The sequence below is a fragment of the Rhinolophus ferrumequinum genome, chromosome 9 (assembly GCF_004115265.2).
Source record: "Rhinolophus ferrumequinum isolate MPI-CBG mRhiFer1 chromosome 9, mRhiFer1_v1.p, whole genome shotgun sequence".
NCBI classification, from domain to species: Eukaryota; Metazoa; Chordata; class Mammalia; order Chiroptera; family Rhinolophidae; genus Rhinolophus; species Rhinolophus ferrumequinum.
In genome coordinates this window covers 90,626,163-90,647,493 of record NC_046292.1, presented here as the reverse complement: position 1 = coordinate 90,647,493, position 21,331 = coordinate 90,626,163, and the positions used below count along the sequence as shown (strand labels likewise).

The following is a 21,331-nucleotide window of genomic DNA, read 5'->3' as shown; positions in this document are numbered from 1 at the left end:
TTGGGCCAAAGACGAGCAGAGGATGAGACCTGGAAGGGATTGTTGGGGACATGGGGACTCTAGCAGGTGGCCATTTCCCTACCTTTGGAGGACGAGAGTATAATATACACATACCCTCCTGGAGTATGCCCACTCTGCTGCCTCCTGGTTGGGTTGTTAAGTAAGTCACCTAACTTCTCAGAGCTTCTATTACCATCTCTGAAATATGGAAATCTGTTTTTATTACATCATGAAGAGACAGTGTCTGTGAACTGGACCTTTAGTGTACGTGCAGTCAATAAGTGACAACATTTATTACAGCCAGCCCAGCCACCTGAGGACTCCCTGCTCTGTGGACTACTGGCAACAAATGTTCTTCCCAAGCCTGCCTCCTCCTGCCACCCCATACACACCCCAGCCTGTTTACTTGTTTGCCCGCTCCTCCCCCACCACCTGCCCCTGGTGTCTGTTAGTGTATAATCAGAGAAGCACACAAGCTGATTTTTAAATAATGCCTGCCCAACCTAGAGTGACTCATCCAAGACTGTGAGCTCCTGCTCCCTCCACCACGTGGGCATTCCAGCTACCAGGCTGTCACACAGCATCCAGGCAGATAATAGCAGGAGGAAATGGGGCCAGCTGATCCTCTCTTTCCCTGGGATGGGCTTCTGTGAGCTTTGGGGGGAAGGTGGTCCCCTCTACTCTCCCTTTCTCCATTTCTGTTGGGCAGAGTGATGGGGAAGGGAGCCAACATTCTACTGCCACATGTCATGTCCTGCTTTGGAACTGATGTCACCAACAATGGTTGAGCCACCCTTACCCAGAAGGCACTTTGGGGTGATGATGACAGAATTCAGACTGGAGAGGGAAGGTGTGACTCCCGTAGGAGGCTCAGCAGTGCCTTTTACAAAATGTCTCAGGATCTTACCCTTCTCTCTGCCTGCCCTTCCTCCTCGCCTTCTTTCAGTGAGAGGGTTCTAGTGAAAGTGCCCTCTGAGCATGTGGTATTATGGTGATAATCACTGTTAATTGATCCCATCTCTAAAATGACAGATATGAGCTAGTTGAAATAGATCTGGTTGGGGGTCCTGAAATTTTGAGGACCCCCTGCAGAATAATGAAAACCCAAGAACCATCCCAGCAATAAAATTGTCTCAACTATTCTAGAACAGTCTCACATCCGACATGACTGTGCTCTCAGAAAAGGCTGAGGGGATGAAGAACCCCAGTTTCTCTTTCCCATGAATCTCATCTAAAACAGCCCTGCGCTCCTTTGACTGTGAACACACATTTTCAGGCTTTTAATAAAACATCTCTTTGTGAAGATGGAGGAATTTTGCTTACAGCATTTAAGGTACTTCCTTTAGGCAGTTTATAGTGCTGCCTAAACTATAAACAGTCTCAACCCCAATTTAATTTACTTTGAAAATGTCAGCTCTACCAAAGTTTATGCATTTTTGCACCAGACAATAATAATTTGGAGTAAATATATAGTAATGTTTTTCAGCCACCTTCTGGAATGTTTCATGTCTAGTTTGTGTTATTTTTACTAGAACTCTCAATTTGGACCTTTAAAAATTGAAAATATATGTGTGTGAGTATAATATACACATACACTTGTATACATGTATATTTTATTGTGCTAAGAACATTTATTTTATATGTATATATTTTCTGATTACAAATTTAGAAAATACTAAAGAACATAAAAATATATCTTTCCATTCTTCTCTAAATGTATTTTTTTCACTATTCATGTTTGATGCCACTATCTTCCTTTTTTTCTTTTCGTGGGTTTTTTTAGGTGTTTTTGTTTCTTTTTAACATAAGTTCAATTATTTTTGTCTTTGATATTAAGAATGGAAAAATACTACATTTTCTTATGCCATGATTTAAATCAGACATAATCTCACAAATTTTCAAATATATTTAAACTTCTCTGAACTGCTACCATTGTCCCCATAATCTAGAGCAGGGGTGTCCAAACTTTTTTCAACGTTTTTCACCAAGGGCCACATGCGGTAAAATACACAAACAGCCGGGCCACTCACTCGAGGTGAAGTACGTATTGCCTCACATGGTTTATTTAAGTAAACGAAATATATTTTTGGAATTTGCTGGGGGCCAATTAACAATGGATCATGGGCCACAGTTTGGACACCCCTGATCTAGAGTATCTGGGCCATGCTGAATTCTGCGCAGACTCTCTGCTTCACATGGTCAAGGCTGTTCACATGACTGGAATGAATTCCCCCCCACACTCTGATTCAGCCCACCCCCACATTCCCTGAGTGGTTCAGAGCACAGGCCCTGTGCAGAATAGATACAAATCCTGACTCTGCCACTTATTAGCTGTGTGACCTAGGGCAAGTTACTTAACCTCTCTGTGCTTCAATTGTCTCATGTGTAAAGTGGGAATAATAATAGTACCTACCTCCTAGGGTTATTACAAAAATTGAATAAATTAATATGTGAAAGCACTTAGAATACCGCCTGACTCACTGTGTTATATAAATTTTAGTTATTATAATCAGTATTACAATTTCCTTCTTCCTTCCTCCTTTCCTTCCCTCCCTCCCTCCCTCCCTCCCCCCAGGACATCTTCATAAATCAGGGCTCAACTCTAATGTCACTTTCTCTGTGATGCTCCCTCCTTTGTGCCCATAACATTGTGTACACACCTCTGTATTATAATCCTGACCCCTAGTCCTTGAGGTTGTCCACAGCAAGGAAAGGTGCTATTGTAGAAACAAACAAGCAGCACAACTCAAGCAGTGAGCTGAGGCACCATGCTCTTTGTCTCACCCAAACCCTCTAGGGTCTGTGGGTCAATGGGGTCCCCATGCCTTGAGGATGATTCTGAGCCCGAGCACCCCCAGGACTGGACCAGCTCCTGGAGGAGGCCTGGAACCCAAGAGAACCTTTTCCTGTCACTTTCCAATGTTCTGACTCCCTCGCTGCCTATTTTCTGAAAACAGGCTTTTTCATGACAAAATCTGAGTTGCCAAAGAATTTTGGTGGGCTAAGCATGCTGACTTCCATGGGGCCAAGCCGGGTGCAGAAAAGATGCTGGTCATTTTCTGAGTAGCTCCAGAGCTCAAGTTTTGTCCTGTTTCACTTTCAAGGCAAAGAGCAATTACGGAAAGGTTGACGTCAACATTTTCCTCCCCATGGTGAGAAAGCTAGTTAGGCTGTGCAGAACCTAATAATTCTGGCTTCTGCTGATCATGTGCTGGGAGAGGCTTAGAGCAAGTTGGTGCTGTGGGGGGAGGGGGGAGGGAGAAGCTGCCACCTGGGGTGTCCTGGTCCTGCTGTTGCAGCCCTCCTCTCTTCTGTCACTGCCCCTCCCCCAGCTCTGCTCTCCTGGAAGGCGTTCCATGCCTTAATCTGTGCCCCTTCCAAACTGCCAACGTTTAAGCCTGTAATATAGAAATCTCTCCGGCTTCCCCCACCCCACCAACAACATGGTCTATACAGCTTTCTCAAGAATAGTCTTTGCAGTGGGAGCAACAACCAAACCAACCACCACCAAACTCATAAAATACCTAGGGGGAAAATGTGCTCAAAATATTAAGTGCCTTTTATTTTAAACTCGGGAAAAATCCAATCTCCCAAGGCCTCCTCAGTTGTGCAGCCAGGAGTCCTCAGAGAAACCCCCAAATTGTTTCTTATTCATGGTTTCTTCTTTTGTTTCTGACTAAATCCCAGAAATACTCAATTTGTATACAAACACTATTACTTATTTATTATCAATTATTATTTATGCCTTATTTTCATGTAGTACAAACATAGTAATAGGCATCATTTCAAATATGTGGTGGATTGATTTTGTAAAATTTATTATATGGTTATACCAAATGTTGTTCAACACTCGTATGTCTGATACTTATGTAACACGCTGCCAATAGTCTTTTGTTTCTCTTAATTAGAAGGAATATTTGTTACTTCCACTGTTGTAATCTTATCAGAAAGGTCAATTTTACCATTAGGCACTAATAAGCATCTAGTTTTCAAGACCTAAGATATTTAGATGGGGTGCTGGAGTAGGGGAGTGGGGTGATAATTGCAAAATATGAAAAGAAAACTGCAATAGTAAAATTAATAAATGTTTGATTACATATCTATAGAGCACATCACGTCTACTAGTCAAATGCAACTTAACTTTTACATCATAACATAAATTATAATTAATGTAAAAATTTTACAAAATAGAAATGAAAATATTTTTGATATGATGTGGCATGGTGCCTCCAAAACTAAGAGTGCCTTGGACCGACAAAGCTCTTAAACTTGCTTCATCCATCACTCACTGTTAGTATCATTTTTGTGGACATAAAGAAATAATTAGAATTTTTTTGATGACTAGAAGAAAGAGATTAAAGACTATCGAGACAAATACGTTAGAAAGGCATCATGTGAAAGAGGTTTAACAGAGCTGTGAATGTTGAAACAGGAAAGGGAGGAGCAGGTGTGTGGACAGTTACCTTGAAGAAAATCAAGGAGGTGGTGAGGTCTTGGGTCAGTCATCTCCCCTCACTGGCCAACAGGGGGCGCACTGGCCAAGGACAGCTTTGTTGCTGTACATTTGTTGAGGGAAGAGGGGGGAGGTAGGCCTTTGGGTGAATTATAGGATAGAGAAGCAATGTACAATCAAACATTTCTTTGTACTGGGTGTTTCAAAGTCAAATTTTTGTTTTCATGGAATACTTGTATATTGTGCTAATTCACAGATGACTTCTAAGGTTGGATAATTTTGTAATTAATGAGGTAAATAGATCTGGATGAGATGCCAATACTGACACTGGGGAAATGAAGCTGAACATCATGCAGAGACTGAGACTGTCCATAGGTTGGGTGCGGGAAGAGTAAGGGAGGACGGAGGCCCAACAAGATCTGGAGCTGAGTCAACAAATGAGCTATCAAGTCTGACCAGAAATTAATGCCAGGATCAGAAGCTGCTGTCCAATCTTAGATCTGGGCTAAACGGAAGTGATGAAAGAGCAAGACAAGAAAACTAGGAAGCACATGTCAGCAGTAAGTTAGAAGGGAATGTCTCTGCCCTGCAGGACTGCCTCAGGAAATCTTAGGTTGCTACTATGAGCCAGACTAAGACAGAAATTTTCATTGTAGCTACAGTTGCAAATTGAACTCACTAAATTGGAACTTAACCTAAGTGAAATTGTAAGGGTGGTTAAGCTTCCTTTTAGATTCTTTTTCCCACCTCTTGCTACTCTTCCCCCAATTTGAGCACACAGATTCCAACCTCTTATGAAAATCTGTACCAAGGAAATAATTTAATACTAATCAATTAAGGCCTTATTCTGATAAGTAAGTTTATTAACTCTTCCAAGAATATTCACATACAGCCATAGACTTCTGTGATCAAAAGGGACCTGAAAATCATATATTCTAAAAATTAACAGATACTCCTAAATGAATCTGTCTTGGTTTCCCCTTGTAGAGTTCCTGACAAGAAGTCATGTAGCCCTTCCTTGAACACCTTCCTTACTAGAATGCTCTTGGCAGCGCCAAGTAGTTTACATAATGTTTACATCATGTGACAAGTAGTTTTCATAAAGTATTCCATTTAATCCTCATAATAACCTTCTGAAGTAAGTACAATGACCACCATTTTCTGGAAAAAGAAGCTAAGGCTCAGAGAGATTAAAATGCTTGCCCAAGGCCATACTACCAGGAAGCAGAAAAGTCACTTACTCTATGAACAAGATGTTCCAAAGAACATCTTTCTTTTCTCCAAACTGCCCACTGGTGGTTGTCAAAATTCTAAGACAGCCCCAAGAGTCATCTGGCTCTGGAGTGCACACACCTTTTCCCAGTTGTTCAATCAAACACTAATCGAGGTGCAGTGAAGGGATTTTACTGAAGTCAGTAAGGTCCCAAATCAGTTGACCTTAAAATAGGGAGATAATTCAGGTGGACCTTCCCAAATCACATGAGCCCCTTTAAAGCAGAGAATTTTCTTCAGCTGGTAGCAGAAGAGAAGGTCAGTGTTTTGAAGCAGTAGAGATACCCTCCTGCTGGCTTTGAAGGGGCAGCTGCCATTGGTGGAGAGGGCCATGTGGCAGGTAATGGCAGGCAGTCTCTAGGAGCAGAGGACAGCCTCTGGTCAACAGCCAGCAACCAAACGGACCGCAGACCTGCGTCTGCAGGGAGCTGGATTCTGCCAACTGCCTGAGGGGCGTGGAAGAGGGCCCTGTACTCCAGATGGAGCAGCTCAGGGTGGTCAGCCTTGTGAGGCCCTGAGCAGAGGACCCACCACACCAGACTCTTGACCATGGAAACTGTTAGACGATTATGATGTTTTAAGCCACTGAGTTTGTGGTAACTTGTTACACAACAATAGAAAACTACTATACCATCTCCTCTTTGGTGAGTGTCTACATCAGACCCCAGAAGCAAATCTGAGACAAGGATTGAGTGGAAGTTTTTTAGGGAGCTGATCCCAGGAAGCAGCCGGAGTTAGGAAGCTGGACTATCCGCCTACAGCCTGTCCTTGAATGGGTTCTCCTTCCAAAGGGGTGTTACAGGTAGGACATGCAGTAGGGAATCTGGGAAGAATGAGGGTCAAAGGAACATAGGTGGGTACCAACAGCGCGGGCCACAAACATGTTCGGAAGAAAGTTTCTCCACGTCTCCTTACACCTGCCATTTAGCTATCGGTCCTGGTTTGGCCCCTTAGCTGATGTCTGTCTTCTCCACACTTTTCAGATAGCTATACCAGCTAAACATTTCCAGTCCCTTCCTGGGCCCCTACATCCCCCCGTGAAACAGGATTTGGGTCCTTCATAATCTGGGGAAGCACAGGATTCAAAACTAATCAAGTTATACTTTTTTTTTTCCTTTTTCTTTAAAGAAACTTTTTTTCAGTTACAGTTGACATCCAATATTATATTAGTTTCAAGTGTACAACATAGTGGTCATAGTGATTAGACACTTATAAAACTAACGAAATGATCACCCCTATAAGTCTAGTACCTATCTGACGCCATACATCATTATTATAGCATTATTGACTATATTCCCCATCGACTGCACATCCGTGTGACTGTTTGTATAACTGGCAATTTGTATATTTCAATCCCTTCCCTTCTCACTCGTAGTAGGGTTGTTCTTAACTGAGAACTATAATGAATGCGGTTCTGAGGCTTCTGCGCAGCCTCATCATACTGGTGACTCCTATAAAGCTGACCTGGTTCTTTGTGGAGCTGCCAAGAACCATCTCACCCATTCTTTCCCTCTGCTGCTAGCTTGTGGATTGTGGGCAAGGACACTTTATCTTCAGAGTGAGCTCAGACACTGTCAGGGCCTATACTGGGGAAAGGGCACCATGCTCACAGCCAGTGTGCACAGGTCTGCGTTAAAGCAGGTCCAACTGACAGGCAAGGGCGAAGGCACAGCGAGATCAGAGGAGAACATGGGCCCTAAGCAGTTGTCTCACTTCCGGTCATAAACTGTGCCTTTGGCCTTTGCTTCTTGAAGTGGTTACCTGTTGTCACCAGTCCTCTGAAATTACCAGTTGCCTATGAACTCATTTGAAGCTTTTTTCTTCCCTTTATTCTTTCCCCTTCACAGACTGCTCTGTAGTAGGAGGGCTACAGCAGCCCTCTGCAGGCTGACACTGTTCTTAGAGCTGTCTAGAGTTACCGCCCGTGGACAAGGAGGAGTTAGGTCAGGACTCAGGGCTGTCTGTGGTCACCCGCAGTGTCCACCTTGGTGTTCAGCCCCAAGAACCCAGGTTTCCACGGTGTTTAGGAAGAAGACTCTCTGAGCCAGTCCCCAATGATCACGACTACATACCAAACACGAAGTTGTCGGGCCTGAAGATCTGGCCGAATGGTCCAGACCTGACTGAGTCCATCGTGCCTAGTTCCAGATCCACAAGGATGGCCCGTGGTACGTATTTGTTTCCTGCGGGAACAAAGCTGGACTTAGACCTGCGGTTGGCAAAGGAAGCAGACTAGATAGTACTCTATGCGTCTTTCACAGCAGGATTCATTAGAGAAAGTTCCAGCACGTGAGACCAAAGTAGGAGAATAGGGGAGCTTTTCTGCTTTAAAAAGGAGATAATGTGCATGCTTAGTCATGGCGAACATGCAGGAGTCCTGAGGAACCACAGAGTGGATTTTTTAGCAGTTGACATTTAAAACGTATGCAAGAAGCATTTCTTTGTCATTTGCGTGTTTCTAGTACATTGCACCTGCCACAGTATGGAAAGCAAGACTGATTGGAAAGCAAACCATATGCAAATAATCACCAGCAGCTTCATTGTAGTACACATTGATTCTCTCCAGCTGCAAATCACTGTCTCCATGGTAACTGCCAGTGGGGTCAATCCCATGTTCATCACTGATGACCTCCCAAAACTGGAAATTAAAAAAAAGAGAAAAAATCACGTGATGGCCTAGCATCCTAAATATCAGAAAGGATGGCCCACTTCTTCCTCTTGTGTCCTTGGAAGAGTGGCCATCATGGTCAGACAGTTAAAGAGTGCTAGACAGACCAGATAGCTGTGCGCCTCTCTTCCTCCAGCAGCTGCTGCTGAGGGGCTTGGAAATCCGCAGAGCAGCGGCCATATTATGGCAACAATTGAAAAGCTGGGAGGGGCACTGACGGAGAAGGGTGGCCTTCTCCTTCTGGGGAAGCCATGGATGCTGGGGAGGCTGTCACCCCCAGGCAGGGCTGATGCTGCCGCATCCCAGCTGATGGATGGGTCCCGGCAGGACTGAGGACCAGGTGGATCTCCCCCTCTGGCTGCCTTAGGAATCAGAGTCTTCTGGCACAAACCCCAGCTAGCCCTCCACGCAGTGCAGTTTTATACCACTGACATCCACACTTGCCTCTGGCCACTGAGCACACACAGCAGGGGATGTCGAGGGATACGGGCAGGCCTGGGAGTACGACTGGGGCAGTGAATGGAGCTAGCCTTGGTGAGGGCGCAGACTCCATTGTGAATTTGCAGCAGAGAAGCGAGTGGGGAGGTCAGGGTGGGCAATATGGCTGTTCTGACAGAGACCATGTCCTTGTTCGGATGCCGGCCCACACCGATGCACCATGACTGCTCCTGTTTCACCCACTGTGGTGGGTAACTGCAGCCCCAATGCTGTCACCTGTTGCCTGGCAGACAGGAAGCCAGACTGGCATTATATGTCACCATATCTAGATGGTGCTCATTTAGGGAAATTATCTAACATCTTCGTCTCTGGGACCCTACTGTCAAATAAACACATATCCAGTCATAGATACGGAGCAACTTTAACCAAAAAGACTATTGCAATACGAGAATGTGCTAATCTCAGACATCTGCAAGCATCCAAAATCACACAGAATAGGCTTTTCTTTCTAGGGAAGCATGAGCCAGGCCACAAGGTCCTGTCTCAGCCAAAGGCCAGAGGATGGCCTGTGTAGTGAATATTTCATCTTACCCTAAGACATGTCTGGCCCTTGCCCTTGGCTCCTGGGAGGTGATTTCTAGGCTCTTGAAATGTCCTACCTAATAGGAGGATCTTTGTTTGCTTGGGGGCTTTGTGCACCTGACAGTTTATCAGTGTGATTTGTGACAGAGGCTGTGGGCCACATGGTACCAATTCAGATCTCCCAGGAACTAGAGACTAAAGGTATCAGCCCAACCTCCAGGAGCGGCTGGAGACTAAAGATTGGCTGTGTGGGCAGTATGTGGCCAAAGCCCAATAAAACTCTGGACACCACAGGCTCAGGAGGACTTCCGTGGTTGGAGGCCACAGTGCTTGTTGTGACACATTGATTATGGGAGTTCACATTGTCCATTACTCCACGGGTAGAGAACGACTGGAACCTCTACATTTGGACCCCTCTGGACTCCTGCCCTGTGTCTCCTCCCTTGGCTGATTTTAATCTGTATCCTTTCCCCATAATAAACCATAATCATTACAGCTGTCAGTGAGTTCTGTGAGTCCTCTGGCAAATTATGGAAACTGAGGGTAGTTTTGGGAACCTCTCAAATCTGCACTTGTCAGAAGTGAGGGTAGGCTTCTATGTGGATACTTTGTGCCGTTTAAATAAAAGTTTGTAGTTGGCCCTAGTTTATTCAGGGGATTAAGTAAATATTTACATGCTAAACGCTGAAATCTCCAGGCTTCTACGCAGCTCTTAGAATGCTGGCAGCCAGGCATAAGAAGTGGGATATCGGCAGGGCTGTTCTGGGGTATGTGATAATTTCAAGAAGAAAGATGTAATAATAATGATCATATCTGCTATTTTTTGCTGTGTAACAAACTAACCCAAAATTTTGTGGATTAAGACAAAACAGTTATTTTGTTTTTTTTTACAGTGAAAAAATTGTGTATTTAGAATTAGCCAGCTGGACTCAGGTTAGATGACCCCAACTTGGTTGGCAACATCATAGTCGGGAGCCAGCTGAGCGTATATAGGGTCTTCTGTCCATCAGGCCTGGTTAGGGCGTTGACCACGGCCGTGTCAGTGTCACAGAGCGTCTTCCCAGCCTGTTTGATCCGGTGCTTGTTGGCCTTGCCATCCACAATGAACACACGTGTACTGTTGTCTTCTGTCTTCTTCATGGCTGACTCGGTAGTTAGGGGGAATTTGCTGATGGCGGAGTGGTCAGGTTTATTTCTCCCCGGGGCTCTTCCGAGGATAGTGAGGCCGCCTTTGTCGCCGCAGTACCTTGGCCCTCGGAAGGTGGGTGATGTCCGGATCTTCTTTTTTGTGTGGTTGCGGACGCCTTTCAGCTCTGCTTTCTTTGCCTTTAAAGCCTTTGCTTTGGCTTCGGCTTCGGGAGGGGCAGCGGCGTCCTTCTTCACTTGTGGCACCATCTTCATGAAAAGACAGAACAGTTATTATTAATCACGAGTTTGAGAGTTGGCTGAGTAATTTTCTTTTATGGGCCAGTTCCGTTGGGGCTTGATATTCTAGGATGGCTTCACTCACATCTGGTGGTTGACAGGCTTGTTGGTCTAGTGAGAGACTTACTGTTATGTCTGGCAGTTGGCGTAATGTCAGCTGGAACAACAGTCCTGTGTCTTTCATTGTCCATCAGGTTAATCATGCTTATTCCTTTGGTGGCAAAAGGGTCCCCAGCGGCAGGAGAGGGCAAGCTCCAATTCACAAGGGCTTTTCCTATCTTTGCTTGCATCACATTTGCTAATGTCTCATTGGCAAAGGCAAATCATGTAGCTAAACACAGATTCAAGAAGTAAAGAAATAGACTCCACCTCTTGATTGGTAGAGGAGAAAAGTGATATTGCAAAGAAGAGTGTATCAGTCAGGGTTCTCTAGAAACAGGACCAATAGAGCCTAAAATCTGTAGGGTAAACCAGCAGGCTGGAAACTCAAACAGGATTTCTACAGTCTTGAAGGGATTCTTCTCTGGGAAACCAGTTTTTGTTCTAAACGCCTTCACACATTTGGATGAGACTCATCCATGTTTTGAAGGGTCATCTGTTTTATTTAAAGTAAATTGCTTGTAAATGTGAATCAGGTCTACAAAATACCTTCACAGCAACATCTAGTCTGCTATTTGACCAAACAGCTGGGCTCCATAGCTTAGCCAAGTTGAGACATAAAATTGCACTATCACAGAGCAAATATTCAGGAATCAATCTGTACACTGTCTCTGATGGTTCCCCAAGCAAACAACTGGACAGATCACCCATAATTTACCCAATGAATCCTCAAGTCAAAAAGCTCTGCCCATGGGCTCAGAGATCCCAATTAGCTTCTTCCTATCTCTCTTTAAAAGGAGCACACAAAAGATTGCCAGATATCTAAAGAAAACCTCTATCATGAAAGACAGAGGCTAAAACAAGCAAACAAAAATTAAAAAAGAAAAAAGACACATGGAGGAAATTATGTAGGGAGATAAAAATGTCTTTGAAAAATCTCATGAATCTCCTCTGATAAGCGATGATAGTGCATCCATTTAATAAGAATAGAATACTATAAAAATATAAAATTTAAAGAATTAAGAAAAAGTTCTTAGAAATTAAAAAATACACAAGCGAAAATGAAAACTCAATTGATGACATTGGAAGATAAAGTCAAGCAAATCTAGAAAGTACAGTAAGAGAGGGGGATGGAAAATAGGAAAGAATTTGATAAGAAAATTAGAAGACCAGCCAGAAGTCCAACATCCGATAACTAGGAACCACAGAGAAAGAATTGGAAAAAAAAAAAAACAAAAAAAGAAGAAATATGATCATATAAATATATCAAGAAAATGACAGAAGAATGTGAGTTTCCAGATGTAATTCTGTCTGGTGAAGTCCGTCGCCTCCTTACAATCTAAATGCATGATTTATAAATTAAAAAAAAAAAAAAAAAAAAAAAAGAATTTACCTGTTAACCTACCACAAAAAAAAAATAAAATAAAATAAAATAAATGCATGATTTAATTACTTTGAAAAATAATTATGTCAGATCAGTTTCTTGGAAAACAGAGAGAGATTTGCACAAGAAGCATATTGGAGCATAAAGGAAGCAGGATTGGGGGAAGTGAGGAGTTGAAATGTGCAGTCCCCATCAAGGGCTCAGCCAATCCCACGGGGTGCACTGGAGCTCAGGTGACCCTTCAGAGATGTCCCAAATTGAAGCAAGGGGGATAAACCTTTGTACCTTCCTCCCATGGACAAGCTCTTGCATATAAGGTGTCCCCGAGGAAGGGACCACACCTCTGGATGAGGCAGCTCTCTTTAGCTGAAGGTAACGCTAAGAGAGGGGCTCAGCTGAGGGCCATCAGTGGCCCGGACGGCAGCAGCTGGGGAGATGAGAGCCTCATAGTCCTGAAGGGGGAATTCACTTCCTTAATGAAATTGGAAACTTGTAGCCTTAACGTCTTTGAAGTCTTTGATGCATGCATGGTCAACAACCTCTAATTCTATGGCATTGCTGGGATAGTTAATAGTTAGGGGTCTGCTTACTGAGAGTGTGCTGTGGGCTGCCTCCGCTGAGCAGCCAGCTGGGCTGCTACGGCAGGCAGTGGCCACAACTGTCCAGTGCTACCGGGAGGGGAGGGGGAGATCTTTCCAATTCTGGGGAGCAACATTAAAAGGCCCATTGTTGCTGCACAGGTCAGTAACATGTATCTTATCAGTAATAATGCTGCCATTTTGCCATTGACATGTCCAGCTCTCACACTCACCTCTCATTTGCTCTGAACTTGAGCAGAACAAAAGAGATTTCTGAGGCCCATCATACCGCTGCTATGCAGCTGCACTCATTCAGAGAACATCTACAACGTTAAATTTAAAAAATTTCAAATTCACAAAGGTTACATTTTAAATGATTTTTTGATTTACAAAAGATTTATCATCTAATACCACATAATGAATTTTCCTATTAAGTGTTAAGTATCATTCCTGTTACAAAAACTTGAATTAACTTCTCATTCATCACCCATATTGTTTCTATAACAGATCTATGTCCCATTTAATCAGTGGCGCCTTTTAAGTGTGGCATGCTTGTGAGGCAAGTAGGAAAGAAGGGAGGAAATCCACACTGAGCTCTCTCTGTGTTCTACAACCAGCTAAGGTGCTTCACACACACATACACATACATGCATACTCATGTACACTCACACACTTGCGAAGTAGATATTCTCTCCTTGCGCAGGAGGAAACGGATTCTTAGGGGTTAAGAAAATGGCCTGGCGTCATGCAATGCCAGCAAAAAAAAATCAACAATTGCATCTCCTGCTGCCTGACAGCACATTTTCTGGAGTTTCACATCCAAGCTGTTTCCTAGGTAACCAGCACACAGCCTCCAATACCGTCTGCATAAAAGGGAGGAATGGAAGATCCATTTAATGTCTACTCTTCCCCCTCATTTCCTACATCAGCAGTGCTGCAGCCTTTGTCAGAGCATTAATGTGGCAAAAGAGAAAGCCCAGAACTTGCTGATGAGGTTCTATTTCAAATGAGATATTTCTACTCACTGAAGGACCAGATTCATTGAGAACCTTGCCTGTCAGAGCACTGAGCCTGTTTCTATTTTGATTCACTCCCCTGCTTTTTCCTTTACTCTCAGGCTTTTTGTTCCTGCAGCAAGTTCCTTTTACTGGAGGACAGCAGGAGTGAGTACTCCTATTCAAATGAGCCTGTGCCCTTGAACATCACCATGGTCAAAGTGCTCTGCAGAGTCTTTGCCATTCCCTGGACCTGCAAATGACCTCACAGGGACCAAGGCTGGCAAATGTCTGTCACATGCCTGTTCATCTTGGTACTGAGTCTTTGCTTATTGTGTGCTGTGCTGTGATGGTCACTGCAGATGCCCACTGGGACCTAAAGAATTTGCTCTCCCTGCCCTGCTAAAGAGACAGGCTTAGGCTGAGAGGTTAAATAAGTGCGGAGAATAAGAGTCAACGCTGTCCACTCCCTCACCACCTTCAACAATTTGACCTTCATCATTCCAAAGCATTTTCCCTTACTACAAAGCTGGAATGCACTTCGCTTTTATGACCCAAATATTAATGAAATTGAAGCTCATGGGTATTGCTGCTGAAAGCATTTTTCTTGGTAGCATTACGTACAAGGAACACATTGGAAATGTCTATGGCTGGTCCTATTATGTATAGTTAATGTCTTGCCATTTTAAATATCAATGGGAAGCTACAAACGGCCACAGATCAAGGTCAAAAGGTCAAGAGGCATTAGCCTAACTGTGGGGATGGCCCGCAGGGATGGGGAATGATAGACTGGTTTAGGGGTGTAGAAGGCATCAGCATCCAAGTTCTGAGCTGGTGGATGAAGGTGCCTGGCAGTCTCTGGACAGTAACAGCATCCCAAGTCAGGCTTTTCGTTCTGGACAGGCAGTGGACAGGGCTGGGACAGGGCTCAGTGCCCATGTAGGGGGGCAGGGAGCTAGTTCCAGCAGGAAGATGGGCTGAGTCGACATACAATCCCAGGGCTACTATTGAATTAATACTATTGAATTAATGATAACGTTTCTTGGGTGTGGTAATGACATTGTGGCTCTATATGAGAATGTCTTTGTCCTTATGAGGTATGTACTGAAACTTTTAGGGGTGAAATGCTGTGGTGTCTATAATCTACTTTCAAATAATTCAGACCAAAAAGTATACATATACAAGCAAATGTGGCAAAAATGGGCAAAACATTAATAACTGTTGAAATTAGAGGAAGGGTACACAAAGGTTGATTGTGCTATTCTATCAACTTGGAAGTTTTATTTTCTAAATAAGGTTTTTTTTTTTTTTTTTTTTTTTTTAGAATTTATGATTAGTTCTATGACTGAAACAGAAAACAGATTTCTTCATCACTGGCCTAGAGTTAAAAAATAGAGTAAGTGGTACGGTTAATGTTTTGCTGACTTCCTCCTTATAAATGTGGTCTACCCCAGAGAGGATGGAATATGGTAAAAATGCTACGATTAAATCCACCAGTTACAAATACGTTTCATAAAGCAGGCTGGTGAGTTCTATTTTTATCTTGTGTTTTCTTGTTCTCACATTTTGAATACTTAATTGTTCTCCTCATTCAAAAGAGCATTTTATCTGACTAGCCATCCTGCGTCAGGAAGTAGAATAGAGTGCTGTCTGGAGATTAAACCACAAAAGTGGAAGACACATCCCTTTCATCGTTCTGCTTTTATAGAATTGAGGAACTAACTTGGTCAACCAAAACACACAGAGCTGCCACATTTGGCCTCTTGTACATAATTCGCAAGAGCATTAAAAAATTAGACATTCTATATTTTGACGTTTGTGCAAACATAACACGAATGCATGGCTCATATGGATAAATGCATGAAATCACATGATGATGTCCATCTCCCCTCCTAGATGGTAAGATCCTTTATGGCACGGACAGTGTCTGTCTTATATTTATATTTGTACCCCCATTGCCTAGCACCATAAATGTTTGTTGAGTGAGTGAATGAATGGATAAATGGAAAAAAGTGAAATAAAGAGATGTGACAATATTTGAATTCTACAATAGCTAAGGGTCATGCTGATCCATAATACCATTGTTTTTATGATATGTGTTTGCAGACTAAATATAGCAGACTGATGTCTAATGCTCACGGGGGGAATGCTTGGTTAATGACAGATCATTATAAGTACGTAAACTATCTGTGTAGTTAAGGAAAGATTAGATGGTAATATGAAAAATGAAGCTACCTTTTGTGTTTGAGCAGTGGGATTTAAGGTAGCCTTCTTTATTCTGTGTACCATTTTGTTCTCAATTTCAATTAATAATATGGTAAATACTGACAGCTATACTATGCACATTTAAAAGCTGGTTGTGTCCTCAATAATTTTTAAGAGTGGGCCCCGAGACCAAAAGTTTTGAGAACTGCTAGTTTAGAGCTAAGACAGTTTCAGGGTTGGTTATGATGTATCATCTCACTGATGTTTTCACAGACCCAGTAGTTTTCATTCTTTCTAGTCTGACATTTTCAGCACATTGGCCTGTCTTCGTAAATAGGCTTCCCTCATGGTTGCTGCTGCAACAGTTCCTGGCATCATGTGTCAGAAGCAAAAAAGGCACTATTTATTTTTTCCCCAACAATGTTTAAGACAGGAAAAAAAAAAAGCCCTTCCCCAGAACTGGTGTATTATTGGTTAATTACCACATAACAACAACAAAAAAGCCTCATTTAAAAAGAGTGTATTCCCATAATTGATACCAGATCAATCCTTCTGCCATAAACAACCAGAGCACTGGACAAAATAAATGAAACAACTCTTTTCAGTCTTTGGAAAATAGACACACAAGGACTATAACTTCTGAAAGAAGGGAAACAAATGAGTCCCACAATACTCTGCTTTCTGCCTGAAGTACTTTCTGGCACAAAGAGAAGGAATCCAAGCAGAGCGCAGCAGTCTTGCTGTGCTGAGAAGCTGAGAGCTGAGAAGACTGAGATAGATGTTTGGAATGCTGAGGGAAGTTGAATTTTCAAAGATAAGGAAAAAAAATCATAAATCTGCATGGTACCTGGGAGATTTCGGCTGAATGCTACATTGTGATGTTCAGGTGAGATTCCACAAGTCCTTACAAAGAACAAGTACCAGGGAAAAGAGTAACTCACTGGGTAATTATAGGTTGCACAGGACTGGAGACATTTGAGTTCTGACCAGCCACATAGAGATATTTCAGTGAACACCCAGGACATTCAATAGAAATCCTAGAAAAGTCATACCTTAGGAACAGAACTTAAGTAGCACCAGGGTAAAAGCTACTGTTGATCTACCCAAAAGAGCTTAAAAATAAGCCTCAGAAAGGACCATGCTGATCTACAAGTAAATTAACTACCTGCAAGAACACAGCTCAAATATCTTGTTGTCTTTAAAATACAATAACAAAATTCAAGTGCTTAAAAAATGAAATATTTGCAATATACTTCATTCAATTGATATTTGCAATATCCTTCATTCAAAGATACTAGACATGCAAGTATCACTCAAAGATACTAGACATATTTACAATATCCTTCATTCAAAGATACTAGACATGCAAAGAAGTAGGAAAACGTGACACATAATCAGGATAAAAAAATTAAGGCAATAGAAACAGACCCAGAAATGACACATAAAAATAATGTATCAGACAATGATTTTAAAAGAGCTGTTATGGAATATTTCTGGTCAAGATGGCAGAGTAGGTAAATGCTGTGGTTGCATCCTCTCACGACCACATCAAAATTACAACTAAACTACAGAACAAGCATCACTGAGTATCACTTGAGGTCAGCTGAACCGAAATCTTATAACTAAGGATATAGAGAAAAAGCCACATTGAGACTGGTAGGAAGGATGGAGACATGGAATGGGCTGGTCCCCATACTCATATGTGGTGGTTAAAAATTGGGAGGCATATCTTGGCTGCAGAGGTCCCCCCTGAGGAACGAAGGGTCCCAGCCCCACACCAGGCTCCCCAGCTCAGTGTTCCAATGCCAGGAAGAGAAGTCCCTTTAAATTTTGGCTGTGAAAACCAGTGGAGATTATGGCTAAGTGAGATGGAGGGCTGCTGCAGTCCCAGGCGTTCCTCTTAAAGGGCCTAAGCATGACTTATTTGCTGATGGACTCACTTGCTCTGAGTTCCAGCACTGGGGCAGCAGCTTGAAAGATGCCAAGGACATACAGGGAGGAACGATTTGTCTGGCTACAGGGGGAGGACTGGAAGGGCAGCTTTCTCTCAGACAGAAGTGCTGGAAGAAGCTACTGTTTCTTTGTTGAGCCCTTTCCCCTCCCAGCATGCAGACTCAGGTAGCCACCATATCTGAGTCTCCAGCAATCTGGTTAACACTGTTTTCCCTGCCTTGGTGATTCCCTGAGACCCTGCCCCTCCCAATTTGTGGGCCCACTCAAGCTGCTTCCAGTGGCTTTTCCATACAAACGGCCTGTCTTGGCTCCTCTGTGGACTTTGCTAAGATCTCTCAAAATTTCACAAACCACAAACAAGCAGCATCTGGCCTCAGTGTGCCCTGTACCTCTTGCTAAGCAGCCCCAGGCCCAGGACTAGTGGCAGCTGGCTTCGGTTTGTAGCTTAGCCTCTCCAAGGCACCTTCATGCCTGGGGCAAGTGGGAGATATTTGTGGATTGCTTTGTGGCCCATGCCAGGTGGCCCAGCAGTGTACAGGCTACAGTGAATTTGGCTTGTGGCAGAGCCCCTCCCAGAAGGCCCCAGGGGCCAGCACCCCCTATGGCCAGCTTTAGACTGCACCAGAGCACCACCAGGCCACTCCACAGACCACACACCTGAAAGGCAGACTGGGCAGGCACCAGAGCCCTGCTAAAGCAAATCCTGCTCTGATGGGTCAGCCCCTGCACATCAGCTCCTCCACTATAGTCCTGGCCAGTCCTCACAACCAATCAGCCTGAGGGTCAATCCCTCCCACTGATGTGCAAACAGCAATCGAGGCTCAACTACAATAGGAGGGTACACACAGCCCTCACAAGGGACACACCTGGAGCACCTGACTCAGGTGACCAGTAGGACTGGCCCACTGGGCCCCACAGGACACCTATTACATAAGGCCACTCTCCTAAGACTGGGAGACATAGTAGCTCTATGCCTAATGCATAAAAACAGACACAGGGAAGCAACTTAAATGAGGAAACAAAGAAATATGTCCTATGAAAGAACAGAAGAAAGCTCCAGAAAGAGAACTAAACAAAATGGAAACAAGCAATCTACCAGATACAGAGTTCAAAACACTGGTTATAAGTTCTTACCTCAGTAAGAACTTCAAGAAAGAGATAGGAAACATAAAAATAGAGATAGAAAGCGTAAAAAAGAATCAGTCTGAGGTAAAGAATATAATAACTGAAATGAAGAATACATTCGAGGGAATCAACAGTAGATTACATGAAGCAGAGGTTCAAATAAGCAATTTGGAAGACAAGGTAGCAGGAAACACCCAAACAGAACAGCAAAAAGAATCTTAAAAAATGAGTGTAGTTGACTCTGGATTTCAGGTCCGGGACAATATCAAGCATACCAACATTTGCGTTATAGGGGTACCAGAAGGAAAAGAGAGAGCAAGGAATTGAGAACCTATTTGAAGAAATAATGATGGAAAACTTCCCTAATGGGGTGAAGGAACTCGACGTACAAGCTCAGGAAGCAGAGTCCCAAACAAGATGAACCCAAAGAAGCCCACAGCGGAGGCTTCCCCCGTAGGTCCACAGAGCTGGGCTGCATAGATCAGGAACCAGCCTTCCCAGGGGAGACAGCAGTTCCCTGGCGTGTGGGCGGGGTCGGGGCGGGGTGGCTGGACAACGCCCACTGCTGGGCGGTGCTGTCTGTGTCTGGGAGGCTGAGCCTGTGCCCTGCAAGTGCTTCAGCTGTACATTCGGCTGCCTGGCTGCACGTACCCAGACCACCCAGTCTCTTCTGCTGCCGCTGCCGCAGGGCTGCGTTGGCCTGTGATTTTTTAGAAATCAGCTACTCAGGAAAAACAACTTTAACTCATATGAGCAACCTTCTGAGTCTCCTCCCACACAGACAGGAGAATCCCTGTGCCTTTAGCTTAAGTCTGGTGCTCATTCCTGCAGGGTTTGTGGCTGCTTAGGCTCCTACGACTCTCCAGATGCCACGGGCACGTTTACTGCAGTAAGGAGCATCAGACTCCACATTGGTGAGGGGCCAGAAGCAGGCTTGTACATAATCAGATTACTGGGACGATACAGTTCCAGACCACAGGTTCCTTTTTCCAGAATTTGAAATGATAATAGAAACAGAAGATGAAATAATACCTGAAGTGGTGGAAAAGGAAAATAAGTTAGAGGTTTTAGGGAGCATGGGTGAAGCAGCAGAGGAAGAATTGAATTCCACATCAAAACATGAAACCAGGGAAGATAAAATTTTCCAGAAGTTTAAAACTAAAATAGTCCTTGAACCAGAACAGATTATCACATATGGCAGAAGGTTTGTCCCCATCTGGATTTCTGGTGAAATATCCTTTTCTGGAAAAGGATATTCCAGATTGCTCCTGTGGTACCTAGAGAATATTCAAATTCCAGGTCATTTCTCAGCTGCTTAACTACCTAAAGGTGGACAGAGTGGGCCGGAGTGTTGTCTGGGGCATCCTGGCCGTCTTCACCTGTGCTGAATGCTGTAGTCTGGGCACTGGCTACACAGAGGAATTTGTATGGAAGCAAGGTGTAACACATACAGTTTAAAGACATAAAGCCTTAAGAATGCTAATAACCTCTCAGATCATGGAATTTCACATCTAGGACTTTATCCTAAGGAATTAATTACACCAGAGATAAAGGTACAAAGATGTTGTTTGGCCATTGTTTACAATGTCTTAATTGATAGAATTAAATACATTTTGGTACATTATACAGCAGAAGGTTATGCAGTCTTAATGATACAGATCTATATTGACACCCAATAAGATATAGATCTCAATTGACACCAAGATTCCATTATAGATGGTATTCATAGTGTGATCATATTTTTTTTATTAGTTTCAGGTGCATAAGACAAAGCAATACTTAGACGATTATCATGTATGTCCCTCACACTGTGTGAACCCCCTTCCCCCATCCACTATCCCTCTGACATCGCACACAGCCATTACATTTCCATTGTCTCTATTCCTAATGCTGTACTCTGCTTCTTGTAAGTATATACATACATATATACACATATATATATATATATATATAATTATAGTTGGCATTCATTATTGTTCAGCTTCAGGTGTACAGTGCAGTGATCAGGCATCTACATCATCCCTGAGGTGGTCTCCCAAATGGGACAAGTGTCCGTCGGATACCCTACAAAATCTTTACAACATTATTGATTCTGTTCCCCAAATTAATTTTCAAAACCCAGTGGCCATCTGTGGTTACCGACTGTCTTCTAAT

The 21,331-nt window shown here is 43.4% G+C and overlaps 1 protein-coding gene and 1 pseudogene across 1 annotated transcript; one reads left to right on the top strand and one right to left on the bottom strand.

Annotated features, from left to right (window-relative positions):
* Nucleotides 1–10,328: 10,328 nt before the first annotated feature.
* On the bottom strand, nucleotides 10,329–10,808 carry LOC117027132 (60S ribosomal protein L23a-like). Its single transcript, XM_033114513.1, has one exon. The coding sequence runs from the start codon at nucleotides 10,806–10,808 to the stop codon at nucleotides 10,329–10,331; it is 480 nt and encodes a 159-aa protein (XP_032970404.1).
* A 6,793-nt stretch (nucleotides 10,809–17,601) lies between these two features.
* LOC117027131 (programmed cell death protein 2-like) lies at nucleotides 17,602–20,635 on the top strand (annotated as a pseudogene).
* The last annotated feature ends 696 nt before the right edge of the window (nucleotides 20,636–21,331 follow it).

What these genes read in the sequence shown, in the direction of transcription:
- LOC117027132 (XM_033114513.1), bottom strand. Translation starts at nt 10,808, where the DNA reads ATGGTGCCACAAGTGAAGAAGGACGCCGCTGCCCCTCCCGAAGCCGAA.